We start from the raw sequence: 12,786 nt of genomic DNA, 5'->3' as shown, positions 1-12,786 counted from the left end.
TTAGGTTCCACTATCTCTTATTATTTTCGTTGTTTTGCAAGCCTCGGTGCTTCACCATGAGATCTTCCTCCGGTACTGCTTCGAAATCAGCTAGCTCGAGTTCGAGCTTAAGGAGCAGCCCCGAAAAAATGACATGCTCAAGCTCCTCAGTGAGCAACAGGACAGGGCCCTCAAGGACCTTCAGGCCGAGCTAGACAGGACTCAGAAGGAAGCTTCGACCCTGAGGCAGGAACATGCCACTCTGGTTGAAAAGGTAAAGGTCTTTGAAGCTAAAAAAGATGAGCTAGTCGTGGTGACTAACAACACAACCTCGCAGGTTCAACAGAAGATCAACATGATCGACCAACTCCGAGCCAAGATTAACGAGGTCCAAGCCATGGCCGATGGGTGGAAAAGCAAAATGGACATGCTAGCTTCGTAGAAGGAAACCGCCAAGGCAAAGTTGACATCAGTAGAGGTCCAACTCCAGGTGGCGAAAGAGAAAGCTGATAAGTGGTCTCAGTTGCATGATGATCTCTGAGCACAGCTGAGCTCGGCTGTCACGGAGCGGAATGCCCTTGGTAGAGAATACGAGGCAGTGAAGTCCAAGCTGGATAAAACCTCCGCTGACACCGATGAAATGGTGGCCCAATATAAGGCCGATGTAGAGGCAGCCGAAGTCCGCCTGAAGGCAAAAGCTGAATATATAAAATAGCTATCCCGAAGAGAGACCCTTGAGGAGATCCATGCCCGAGGTTTTGACCTGTCGGCTGAGATCGAGGAAGCCAAAAAATCTGAGGCCGAGGCAAAGAAGCTTTACGAGCTTGAAGGTGCCGAAGGCTCTAAGGTTTCTGAGGGCTCGGTGGGATCCGAAGGCTCTGACGGCATCGGCAATGAGTTGGGTCCTAGTGAATATTAGGCGTAGATCCTTTAGTACTTTGTTAGTTTGTCTTATGTATATTTTTTGTTCATTTTGAGGACGTTTTTTTGGGCCTTTGTAAGTATATTTAGGAATATATATAAAGTTTTCCCTTTCTGGCAATTTCGAGTCTTTATTTTTTCAGCATCTTTTCATAACTCCTATTCTTGCAACGCTTCTAATACCTTAGAATAGAATCAAATGTAGTTATAGGGCGTTCGATTTTTAGAGGTCCGAACGGAGCCTGACTTCGATACAACTTTATTTGTTCGAGGCTTTGAAAACTCGGTGTGACCGAATGTTTTTTCAAGATGCTTAAGTAATTTTAGACGATGCTTTTGCCGAGGGTAACCTTTTAGCAGGTTTTGAATTTTTATAAAGGCCTTACTTTCTGATTACGAGCTTCGTACGTCTCCGAGTCATTTTTAGGGCGGTCGTAGCCTTTTGTATTTAGGAACCGCCTAATAGGTTTGGTGCCTTCGGGATTTAGTAGCCCGAATTGTCCGAACTTTTTTGGATGACAGTTCCCGAGGGGGGTAGCCCTTGGGCTCGATAGTCCCCGAATAGGGGTAGCCCGTGGGCTTTTAGGATCCGAAATTTAAAAGGCAAAAAAATGTGTAATAGCAAGGCGAAACTTTCTTTAAATTTGTGTGTAAAGTACATGATCAAAATGCGTAAAAGCTTGTGTCATGGCTAAAGTGGACTATGTGGGCATGGTTCACACGACCGTTTGGCCCTTACAATTAATTCTAACCATCGAGTCTTAGCTTCTAGCATATAAGGCTTTCTTTTTTCCTTGCTGAATTTTTCCTTGCTGAAAACCTTAATCCGAGGGTAATGGACCCCAGTATTCGAGGTCGAGCTTGAGAGGGCTCGAATACTGTTGATGCAAAATGAACGCCCAATGACTCCAGTTTGATACCGTCCTTCGAATCTAAGTTAGCATATTTTATTGTTGCCTCATTAAAAACCTTGCCGCAAAACTCATTTTGGGACAAAACCGGTTCAAAGAAAAAAGAGTGCAACGCGTTCTTTCAGACCTAATAGCTACATCCATTATTGAGCTTGCCTGTAAGTGTTAGTCCGATACATAACATGATTAACGAGTAGTTAAGATCGTACCTTGGCAGTAGTACCGTTTTAAGTGTATCACGTTCCAATTATTCGGTAGTTGCACACTGTTTCCCGCTTCGAGTTTGTATGAGCCTTTGCCGGTAATTTCGATGACTCGATACGGTCCTTCCCAGTTTGATAACATCTTTCCCTCGTTCGGCTTTCGTGTGTGTAATGTTACTTTCCTCAGCACCAAGATTGTTTACCCTTAAAACATATAACACTTAAATTTGTACGCGGTTTTAAGGATATGTAGATTGATTCAACACAAGAAATCAAGAATGTTAGATAAACGAATTAAGGATGAGATAAATAACCAAACCAGTTGTGACGCTGAGTCCGGGCAATAGTTTTGCCCTCGACCGGACCCTCGATTCGAAGCCAAATACGTGTGATGAACTATGATTAAAATAAGAACCTTTCAATAGCTAGAAATAAGAGAAATAATTTTGTATTGTCTTGATATGCGTTTTATAATGTGTATTGAATGAAAAAGCTTTCCGTTTATATAGTAGGAGAGTTTCATTGCTAGTACAACTCTAAAAAAGGCAAAAAATCCTCCTTTCTCATCAATTATTGACATGCTACCGACGTCAGGCGAGATTCGCGCCGTGATATCCGATTGGGTGCGGATATCACGGCTTTCTGTTAGTCGTGTGCAACCGTTCGTAGTGCCTTTCGAGGTTTCGGAGCTCGCTCTGGGTTCGGGGAGTGTTGTCTTGCCAGGCCCGGTTGCGAACACTCCGTTCGGGCCCTGGTACGAGAAGTCCCTGACTTCGATTCTGATCCCATGCAATCATGTCTTTCGCTTCGTTTGACCCATCGGGTAATCGAGGTATATGTTACCCCCGGTTTTACCCATATACACATTTTCTTGCCCCTTGATCATTTACAAATACAGATAACGTTTTGCTTAAAGTGTACACTCGGACCGAAAACTGGAATGGAATAGACAAGATTGAATTTTATTAAATATATGTTTAGTTAATATAACCTCGAGTATGTTTGGTCTAATTAAGATAACAACCCCATGAATGATTTAACTTGATAAAAATGCATATATAACATCAATAGGCCTATATCAATTGATAAATGTTGAGATCTGACTAGAGGGTATAGAAATGCAATACAGTAACACTTAATTACAACGATATGAATCTTTACTGCAAGCAAGTTCTCGCAATCATTTACCTACTTTGTTTGGATGAAAACACTAATCACTAGATATACTTTTAGAAAGTTTCTTGGACAAAAAATTTACACGTTTGCATGATTCACAGCGTAATTGGTTAAATTGTTTTTAAACATATACTATGTACTTATGTAGTCCATACTTCTTCTATTTAGTACTCCTTTCATCCCAATTTGTAAACGAGTTTCTTTTCGATTATGATTTTTCATATGATTTTTGAATACTTTTAAATTATTAATTATTGTGGCTTACAGTACGTTTTGTGTAGTTTTCAAATATGTAAAAAGATTAAAAAAAAAAAAAAAATTTAAAGATTATGTGTCCAAATTCGCAATCAAAAATTAAAAAACTTTGACTTTCGAAATCTGAACGGCATCACTGAGTTGGGAGAGGGGCGGATGTAGAGTTTGGCTGCCGGGTTCATCTGAACCCAGTACTTTTGATGCGGAGCATAAATTTATGTGTAAAACTTTATTAAAATTGCAACAAAAGATAGGTCTGAATCGATAACTTTAAAAAAATAATGAATTCAATCCTAAAAATCTTGAAAATCGAACTCGTAAAATCTAGATCCTGGATCCGCATTAGAGTTGGGACGAAGGGATTACTTTTCAAAATATTAGAGAAGGGTAAATGCTAAAGTTTGGTGATTGATCACTTGCAAAAACCCTAGCTAGAGGGAGAAGAGAAAGAGAGGAAGAAGAAGAGAAGAAGAAGAGAAGAAGAAGAAATATCTGAGAGAAAAATGAATGTATCAGTGGAAAAATTCTATTTCACACACTCTGTATCTCTTACATGTACACATATATATACACGTGTGACTTTTCACTACTATAACAAACTAACTAACTATCTCATTAACTCCCTAACTGACTTATCATACATAAATAAATTAAACCACCTCTAATTATCAAGTTACACCTTTCTCCTAAATACTCCCCCTCAAGCTAGGTGGTATGAAGATATCAAGTACCCCTAGCTTGGACAGCAAATAGTCATGTTGAACTCTGGTTAAGCCCTTGGTTAGGATATCTGCTAGCTATTCCTGAGTTGCTATATATTATGTCCTCACCAACCCATTCTGTATCTTTTCTCTTATAAAATGACAGTCGATTTCGATTTATTTAGTGCGTTCATGGAATACTGGATTGGCAGCTATTTGAATTGCTGCATTGCTGTCTGTGAGTATGTTCACAGGAAGTTCAACAACTACTCCAATATCCTTGAATAAGCCAAGTATCAAAACTAACTCTGCTACTGTTGATGCAATGCTCGTATACTCTGATTTTGCTGAGCTCCTGGAAATAGTGTTTTGCTTCTTTGACTTCCAGGACACTAATGACTCACCATACTTGATAAAGAATCCAGTTACTGATTTCCTTGTGAGAAGACAGGCTGCCCAGTCAGCATCACAATATGCTGTAATAGTGTTCTCATTTCTGCTAGACAACAGTATGCCTTGTCCAGGCTGCCCTTTCACATACTTGACCACTCTTTGTGCAGCTTCCATATGAGACCTTTTTGGCTTCTGTATATATTGACTCAATGTCTGAACACTATATGCTATGTCTGGTCGTGTGACTGTCAAGTAGAGTAGCTTTCCTAGTAGCCTCTGGTACTTGCCGGGGTCTCTCAAGGTTTCATCTGTTGTGCCCTCAAGAACACCAATATGTTCATCATATTCCTTAGTAGTGAGCTTGACATTAGCTTCAATAGGTGTAACTGCAGGCTTTGCAGCTCCCAGTCCAAGCTCAGAGATGAGTACTAGTGTGTATTTCCTTTGATGCATCAGAATACCTTGTTATGACCTGGAAAACTCAATGCCAAGGAAGTATTTCAACTCTCCTAAGTCCGTCATCTTAAAAGTCAGTTGTAGCTTAGTTTTGACTTCATTTATTAGTGTCAGATCAGGTCCAATTAGAAGCATATCATCCACATAGACCAAGATGATGACAATGTGGTTGCATGTCCCTTTTACAAATAATGAGTTATCATGTTGACTCTGCATGAAGCCTAAGTGCACCAGTGCTTCAGACAACTTAGCATTCTACTGTCTTGGTACCTGTTTGAGGCCATACAAGGATTTCAAGAGTCTACATGTTGGTCTACTCACCCCCTGTCTCTGAAAGCCTTGAGGCAGAGTCATATATATCTCATCATACAAGTCACCCAGTAGAAAGGCATTGTACACATCCATCTGATGAATGTGCCAATGCTCAGAAGCAGTAACTGCAAGAACAGATCTGACTGTAACCATTTTAACCACTGGACTAAATGTTTTCTGATAATCAATGCTCTCTTGCTGGCTATACCCCTTGGCCACAAGCCTGGCCTTGAACCTTTCTACCTTACCTGAGGCCTTGTACTTTACTTTGTATATCTATTTGCACCAAATAGGAATTTTTCCATCAGGCACGGAGACCACATCCCAAGTGTGGTTAGATTCTAAGGCAGCAATCTCAGCCTGCATAGTATCCACCCACCTAGGATCTTTAACAGCTTCCTCAAAGGAGGTAGGTTCCACTATAGACGAAAAGGCAGCTAGATAGGCCTGATATGTAGAAGAGAGTCAATCATATGATACACAGTTGGAAATAGAGTAAGGCACATACGTGTGTCCTGGCAAAGACACAAAGTCTTTCATCCAAATAGGAGCTTGTCTGGTCCTTGATGATCTCCTTAGACCAGGGAAGCTGAGGTCCTGAGAAGGCAAGGTTGCTGGAACTACTTCAGATGGTGAGTGGTGCTGTATATTTAAGTCATGTTCTGATCTGCTAGCTGCATGGTCAGAATCAATAGAAGAGGGAGGTGAGGTGAGCCCAGCATCAACAATAGAAGATTCATGGGGCAAGAACACAGGTGGTGTAGATGCTGAAGAGTCCTTAAAAGGGAAAACACCTTCCCTGAAGGAAACATCTCTGTTAATGAGAAAGCAATGAGTATCTAAATCTAACAAAATATAACCCTTTTGAGTATCAGAAAACCCCATAAGGACAGTAGGTTTAGCTCTAGGAAGAAGTTTGTCTATCTCCTGAATCTGTTTGGCATAACACAGACATCCAAGAACTCTCAGATGGTCCAAAGTGAGTGCTCTACCATATAACAACTCAAAGGGAGATAGGCCATTGAGTACAGAATATGTCATTCTATTAATAATATATACTGCTGCAAGAACACAATGACCCCAGTACTTAATAGGAATATTGGCCTGAAACCTTAAGGCTCTAGTCACCTCCAGGATATGCCTGTGTTTCCACTCACCAACTCCATTCTGATGAGGGGTGTAAGCATATGTCTTCTGATGGATAATGCCATATTTCTGGAACAAGGTCTTGCATACAGAGTTAATAAATTCAGATCCATTATCAGATCTGACTGCCTTCAAGGTTTTGTTAAATTGAGTTTGAACAAACATAATAAACTGAGCAAGTACAACACATACATCAGATTTTAACTTCAAAAGAAACAACCAAGTCATTCTGGTAAAATCATCAACAACAGTCAAGAAGTACTTATTTCCATCAAAGGTTGCATACTTGTAAGGACCCCAAACATCCACATGAATTAGATCAAATGCATCAGTGCTCTTAATACAACTAGTAGGAAATGGTAACCTAGTTTGTTTAGCACATGGACATACAGTGCATTTATTGATAGTATCAGTAATACTAGCTAGTTTAGCAGGAAACAGTCTTCTGAGTACCACACTAGAGATATGACCTAGTCTTTTATGCCACAGAGTAATATCAGTAGTTCTTGACTTTATTCCAGCTACAACTAGGGCAACTGCAGTAAGCTTCTTGGCCCCATGTTTCTGCAGAAAGTATAGGCCATCTCTTTCCCTACCAATCTCCCTCACCTTGCCACTGAAGAGATCCTGAAATATACAGAAATAAGGATAAAAGGAAGCAAAGCATCTTAGATCTCTTGTCACCTTGGAGACTGACAATAAGTTGAATTTGAATTGAGGGACATAAAGCACTTCTTTAATAGTGCTTCTATCTAAAATATAACTATCTCCAATCTGAGTAACTTGAGTGACATCTCCATTAGGTAGTAGAACTCTTCTAGACTTAGAAGGTGTGATTAGGGAGGTTTTGATTAGTAAGTTAACATTTGACACCATATGATTTGTTGCACCTGTATCAATGATTCATTCTTGTTCTTATGAGTTAGTGGATGCTAAAAGAGAGGTATCAATACCTGCTGCATTTGAGTAACTTGGGGTATTGTTCAAAATCTGCATTATCTGATCATATTATTCCTTGGTGAAGGGAAAACCACCACCTTGTGGAGCAATATTTGTTGATCCCTGAGGTTGTGAAGTACCTTCCTGATTCTGAGTGCCTGAGATCCCTTGACCCTGTAATCCTTCAGTAACTTGGCTCACATACTGATGACCTTGATACATAGGCATAGGTTGCATTGGCATAGATGTCATTGACCTGTTCTGAGAGACATGATTTGTGTGCAAAAGCACAACATGACTAGGTTCAATCATAGCATTGTATGCTCCAGCTCCCCCTTTCTTTTTAAACTTATAGTCTTGTGGATACCCTATGATTTTGTAGCAGTTTTCTTTACTGTGGCCTTTCATTTTACAGAACTCACACTGGACATTGTAATTCTTCCTAAACTTTGGATTGAAATTAGGCTTAGCACTGTATAGGGCAGTAGAGTCATAGGCATTTATGTTTACATTAGGAGCAGATCCTAACACTCCAGCAGTGGCTGCTATAGTTCTCTGACTTTCATCACTCATGAGCATAGTATAAGCTTGATTTACTGTTGGTAAGGGTTTCATCATAAGAATTTGACTACGATCTTGAGAGTAAGAGTCATTTAGGCCCATTAGAAATTGATACACCTTCTGTTTTCGTAAATGCATAATAAATTCTTTTGTCTTAGCACAGTCACAGCCAGGAGTAGGTACTACAGACTCAGTCTCATCCCAAAGATCTTTGAGCTTCGAGTAGTAAACATAGATAGATGCAGTACCTTGATTTAGAGTGGCAATTTCCTTGTGCAAATTATAGCAACATGTATTATTCACCCTGTCAAAACATTCCTGCAGATCCATCCATACTACCTGTGCACTAGTAGCGTATGCAATGCCACTGATTAATGCCGGAGCCACTGAATTCATCAACCATCACAGCACAATTGCATTGCACCTCTCCTATTGATACCAGTACTTCTCACGAAACCGCTCCTTAGGCCACCTGCCATCAACAATCCCAAGCTTATTTCGACCAAGTAATGCAATTCACATAGATCGATGCCATAGAGAGTAATTGTCAGTGCCGGTTAGCTGAAATGAGATCAAGGAGATTCCACTTGTATCGCTGGGAGCTAGGTACAGAGGATGAGTGACTGCTACTGTCACTCCTTCCTCAAATTCATCCTCTGATGATGCATGCGAAGCATTTTCAACAGTAGTATTTGGACTTTCATTCAACAAATCATCACCCGCCATTATTGAGCAATTTCGAGTTGAAAAAACAGAAAAATTGAGATATTAGATCTGAACCAGAAATTCAATTGAGAAGAAATTGAGGATCGATATCTGAGCTTCAATTCCGAGCTCGGAGCTCTGATACCATGCTGAAGTTTGGTGATTGATCACCTGCAGAAACCCTAGCTAGAGGGAGAAGAGAAAGAGAGGAAGAAGAAGAGAAGAAGAAGAAGAAATATCTGAGAGAAAAATGAATGTATCAGTGGAAAAATTCTATTCCACACACTCTGTATCTCTTACATGTACACATATATATACACGTGTGACTTCCCACTACTATAACAAACTAACTAACTATCTCATTAACTCCCTAACTGACTTATCATACATAAATAAACTAAACCACCTCTCATTATCAGGTTACACCTTTCTCCTCAACAGTAAAAAAAATTGCACTAAAACCGTAGACGTCTAATTTCACAAAGAGAAAATTTAAAACAGTGCAAAAGATACAACCACTTCATGCACATGCAGTAGCTATAGCATATATGGAAAATTTGTCAATATCATGCAAGCTTAACATCACGACAAAGGAAAGTTATTGAACTTCAGCAAAATATATAATTAAAATAGAGCTAGATTGTCTTTGACATCACTCTAAAGTTGTTTTCCAACTACAGTTGGTCAATTTTAGAAAAATTTATGTGCAAATTCTAAACTTCTTCCTGATTTTTCTTCTTTAAAATACACTATTTTCATCACCTAATCGACCAAGCATCTCATCAATATTTCTCTATATATACATCAATCTTAGAGCTATATTTCATCCAAGTTTACTACAATATCTAAAGCTGATCTTCACCCTTCAATTTAATTTCAAGGAAGAGATCAGACAAAATATTGATGGGGTTTTCTAGCACTTTTCCATCATTAGTTCCTATGGCAATGTTCTTTATTGCTTTTCTGGCACTATGTCTCATGCCTCAGCCTTCACAAGCTATCACCAGACACTATGAGTTCAATGTATGATATCAAAAGTCCATTCTACTTATCTTACAGCAAATAATGTGCATAATTTTTTGTTACTCTTGCTAACATATTTTCATTTTTGAATCTTTAATGTAGATTACAATGCAAAATGTCACTAGATTGTGCCATACTAAGAGCATAGTGACAGTCAATGGAAAATTCCCAGGGCCTCGTATTATCACAAGGGAGGGTGATCGTCTACTTATAAAAGTCAATAACCATGTTCCTAACAATATTTCCATTCATTGGTATAATATTTGGTCCTTATCTCCGTCCTACATTTGAGTCCTTTCTACATAGATCATTAAACTTAATTTAAATACACTGTGACCTAATTAGTAGTATAATTTCTTTTACACTATAGTATGTGGAACCGAAGTTAACCCTTTCGACATCTTTAGCTATTTCAAAGAAACATTTAAAACAAAAAAAAAAAAACCTCAAACAGCTATGATATCTTTCTCTTTCAATTCTTAGTATATTTTTTTGGATATTCTAGGATTAATTTCTTTAATTTTCTTTGCCCCTCTGAACAGGCATGGAGTGAGACAGCTTCGTAGTGGATGGGCAGATGGTCCTGCATATATAACACAATGCCCCATTCAAACAGGCCAAAGTTATGTATATAATTACACAATTGTTGGTCAAAGAGGGACTTTGTGGTGGCATGCCCATATTTCATGGCTAAGATCTACTCTTTATGGCCCTCTAATTATCCTTCCTAAGAAAAATGAATCCTACCCTTTTCTCAAACCATTCAAGGAAGTTCCAATCATCTTAGGTACTCAATTAAACATTTACATATATAAAATATCAAATTAATTTTTATGATCCAAATTTCTCCATCTATAATTATTCCTAATATTATTTACGAAAATTAATTTTTCGATGTTCAGGAGAATGGTTCAATGCTGATCCTGAAACCATCATTAGCCAAGCTCTACAAACTGGTGGAGGTCCAAATGTCTCAGATGCATACACCATCAATGGCCTTCCAGGACTCTTGTACAACTGCTCTGCAAAAGGTACTTTTAACGTTTAATTATTTCGTTCAATCAATATATTTTGTAATTTTTGCGGGTTGTAACAAGCCATTCTACTTCAGTAGGCTATCAATACATGCTTATTATAGAAAGTTATCTGTAAATGACTTTTAAGTGATATGTATCAATGTATAGTAGTCGAACTTTTTAGTACTATTATTTTTCCATTATTCTGACTTATGCTCTATGAATGGTTTGTGGCAGATACATTCAAACTAAAGGTTAAGCCAGGAAAAACATACCTTCTCCGTATGATCAACGCTGCACTAAATGATGAGCTCTTCTTCAGCATTGCAAATCATACACTCACTGTAGTCGATGCTGATGCAGTATACGTTAAACCTTTTGAGACTGAAACAATACTTGTAACACCAGGACAGACCACAAATGTTCTTTTGAAAACCAAACCTGAATACCCTAGTGCCACTTTTCTCATGACTGCTAGACCTTATGTTACGGGCCAAGGCACTTTTGACAACTCCACTGTTGCTGGAATTCTTGAATATGAATCCCCAATTCCTCATTCAACCAAATCAATCAAGAAACTTCCTCTGTTCAAGCCTACTTTACCACCTCTAAATGACACTTCTTTTGCCACCAATTTTAGTAAGAAACTCCGTAGTTTGGCAAATTCTCAATTTCCTGCTAAGGTCCCACAAAATGTTGACAAGCATTTCTTTTTCACAGTAGGCCTTGGCACGACTCCTTGTGACAAAAATCAAACTTGTCAAGGTCCTACTAATACAACCAAATTTGCAGCGTCGATTAATAACATATCATTTGTACAACCTACAACTGCATTACTCCAATCTCATTTCATGGGACAATCAAATAGTGTTTATAGCCCTTATTTTCCTATTAATCCTTTGAATTGGTTCAATTATACCGGGAATCCTCCAAATAACACAATGGTTTACAATGGTACTAAAGTTTTGGTACTTCCATTTAATACAAGTGTTGAGTTAATCATGCAAGATACAAGCATTCTTGGTGCTGAAAGTCATCCACTTCATCTTCATGGCTTCAATTTCTTTGTTGCTGGTCAAGGTTTTGGTAACTTTGACCCTAATAAGGATCCTGCTAACTTCAATCTCATTGACCCTGTTGAGAGGAACACTGTAGGTGTGCCATCTGGTGGTTGGGTCGCTATTCGATTTTTAGCTGATAATCCAGGTTGGTGGAATAAATCACAAGTGAATTTTATACTAAATTTTCATTTGATAATAATATTTTGTTGAAGTTATATGTTTTAATTAAGACTCAAGAATTTGTACATTTGAATGTAGGTGTTTGGTTCATGCATTGTCACTTGGAAGTTCATACAAGTTGGGGGCTGAAGATGGCATGGCTTGTCTTAGATGGAAAACTTCCAAACCAGAAACTCCTTCCTCCTCCATCTGATCTCCCACAGTGCTGATTTCTTGGTTTTTATTTGCAGAATTAACCGTCTAAGTCTCAGACTTTTGCACTTTTATTTCTTGTCTTACCTTTATTTCTCTTTATGTGTTTTGAGTGTGTTCACTTTAACATTCATTTTTTTGTAACAGACTGGCCTTTTCATGCCATGATCTAAGGAGAGGATAAAGGATTGACTCTGTTTTGTAATTCTTTTTTAACGGCTATTGTGCTTTATATGCAAGTGAAAATAAATGGTTTCTTGTCCAACTCATTCATTATTGATCTTAGATTATTGTCCTGATTTCTGGGGCATGGATGTTTGGCTAAATAACATTTAGCAATTGTTCTATGTGGCAAGAGTCAAACATTTCAACGAATTAATTCATATTTTTATGTGCTAATCTTATCTCTGTTCTTCCACATGAAAGGTTGTTTTCAATATTTTAGAGAAGTTTTTCAACTGTTATAAGAACTGAAAATTTTCAAGTTGTAAAACTTGAAAAACGTTTTAAAATGGTTTTTGGTTGAAAAACATTTCCAGATAATTTTTTTCACCAGTATATTAAACAAACACCAAGGAAACAAAATTAACTTTGAGCTTCCATTTGTAATCGGCCTGCCTGTCTTGAAACAATGTCCATGGTTTTGACTTTGTTGT

General features: G+C 38.4%; 2 protein-coding genes across 2 annotated transcripts; one reads left to right on the top strand and one right to left on the bottom strand.

Annotated features, from left to right (window-relative positions):
• Window positions 1–4,323: 4,323 nt before the first annotated feature.
• On the bottom strand, window positions 4,324–4,992 carry LOC107823427 (secreted RxLR effector protein 161-like). Its single transcript, XM_016650067.1, has one exon. It carries the CDS (start codon window positions 4,990–4,992, stop codon window positions 4,324–4,326), a length of 669 nt encoding a protein of 222 aa, XP_016505553.1.
• A 4,438-nt stretch (window positions 4,993–9,430) lies between these two features.
• LOC107823428 (laccase-17) lies at window positions 9,431–12,395 on the top strand. The gene is made up of 6 exons (XM_016650069.2): window positions 9,431–9,681; window positions 9,784–9,935; window positions 10,224–10,468; window positions 10,584–10,712; window positions 10,935–11,903; window positions 12,017–12,395. Exons 1-6 carry the CDS (start codon window positions 9,562–9,564, stop codon window positions 12,145–12,147), a joined length of 1,746 nt encoding a protein of 581 aa, XP_016505555.2. The 5' UTR covers window positions 9,431–9,561; the 3' UTR covers window positions 12,148–12,395.
• Window positions 12,396–12,786: the final 391 nt, after the last annotated feature.

This window comes from Nicotiana tabacum, chromosome 24, assembly GCF_000715075.1.
Source record: "Nicotiana tabacum cultivar K326 chromosome 24, ASM71507v2, whole genome shotgun sequence".
Lineage (NCBI taxonomy): Eukaryota > Viridiplantae > Streptophyta > Magnoliopsida > Solanales > Solanaceae > Nicotiana > Nicotiana tabacum.
This window is presented reverse-complemented; position numbering and strand designations above follow the sequence as displayed.

Excerpts from the sequence above, each read along its gene's own strand:
- LOC107823427 (XM_016650067.1), bottom strand. The coding sequence starts at position 4,992 with ATGCATCAAAGGAAATACACACTAGTACTCATCTCTGAGCTTGGACTG.
- LOC107823428 (XM_016650069.2), top strand. The coding sequence starts at position 9,562 with ATGGGGTTTTCTAGCACTTTTCCATCATTAGTTCCTATGGCAATGTTC. Across the intron at positions 10,469-10,583 it reads GGAAGTTCCAATCATCTTAG|GAGAATGGTTCAATGCTGAT; the intron begins GTACTCAATTAA and ends TTCGATGTTCAG. Across the intron at positions 10,713-10,934 it reads GTACAACTGCTCTGCAAAAG|ATACATTCAAACTAAAGGTT; the intron begins GTACTTTTAACG and ends GGTTTGTGGCAG.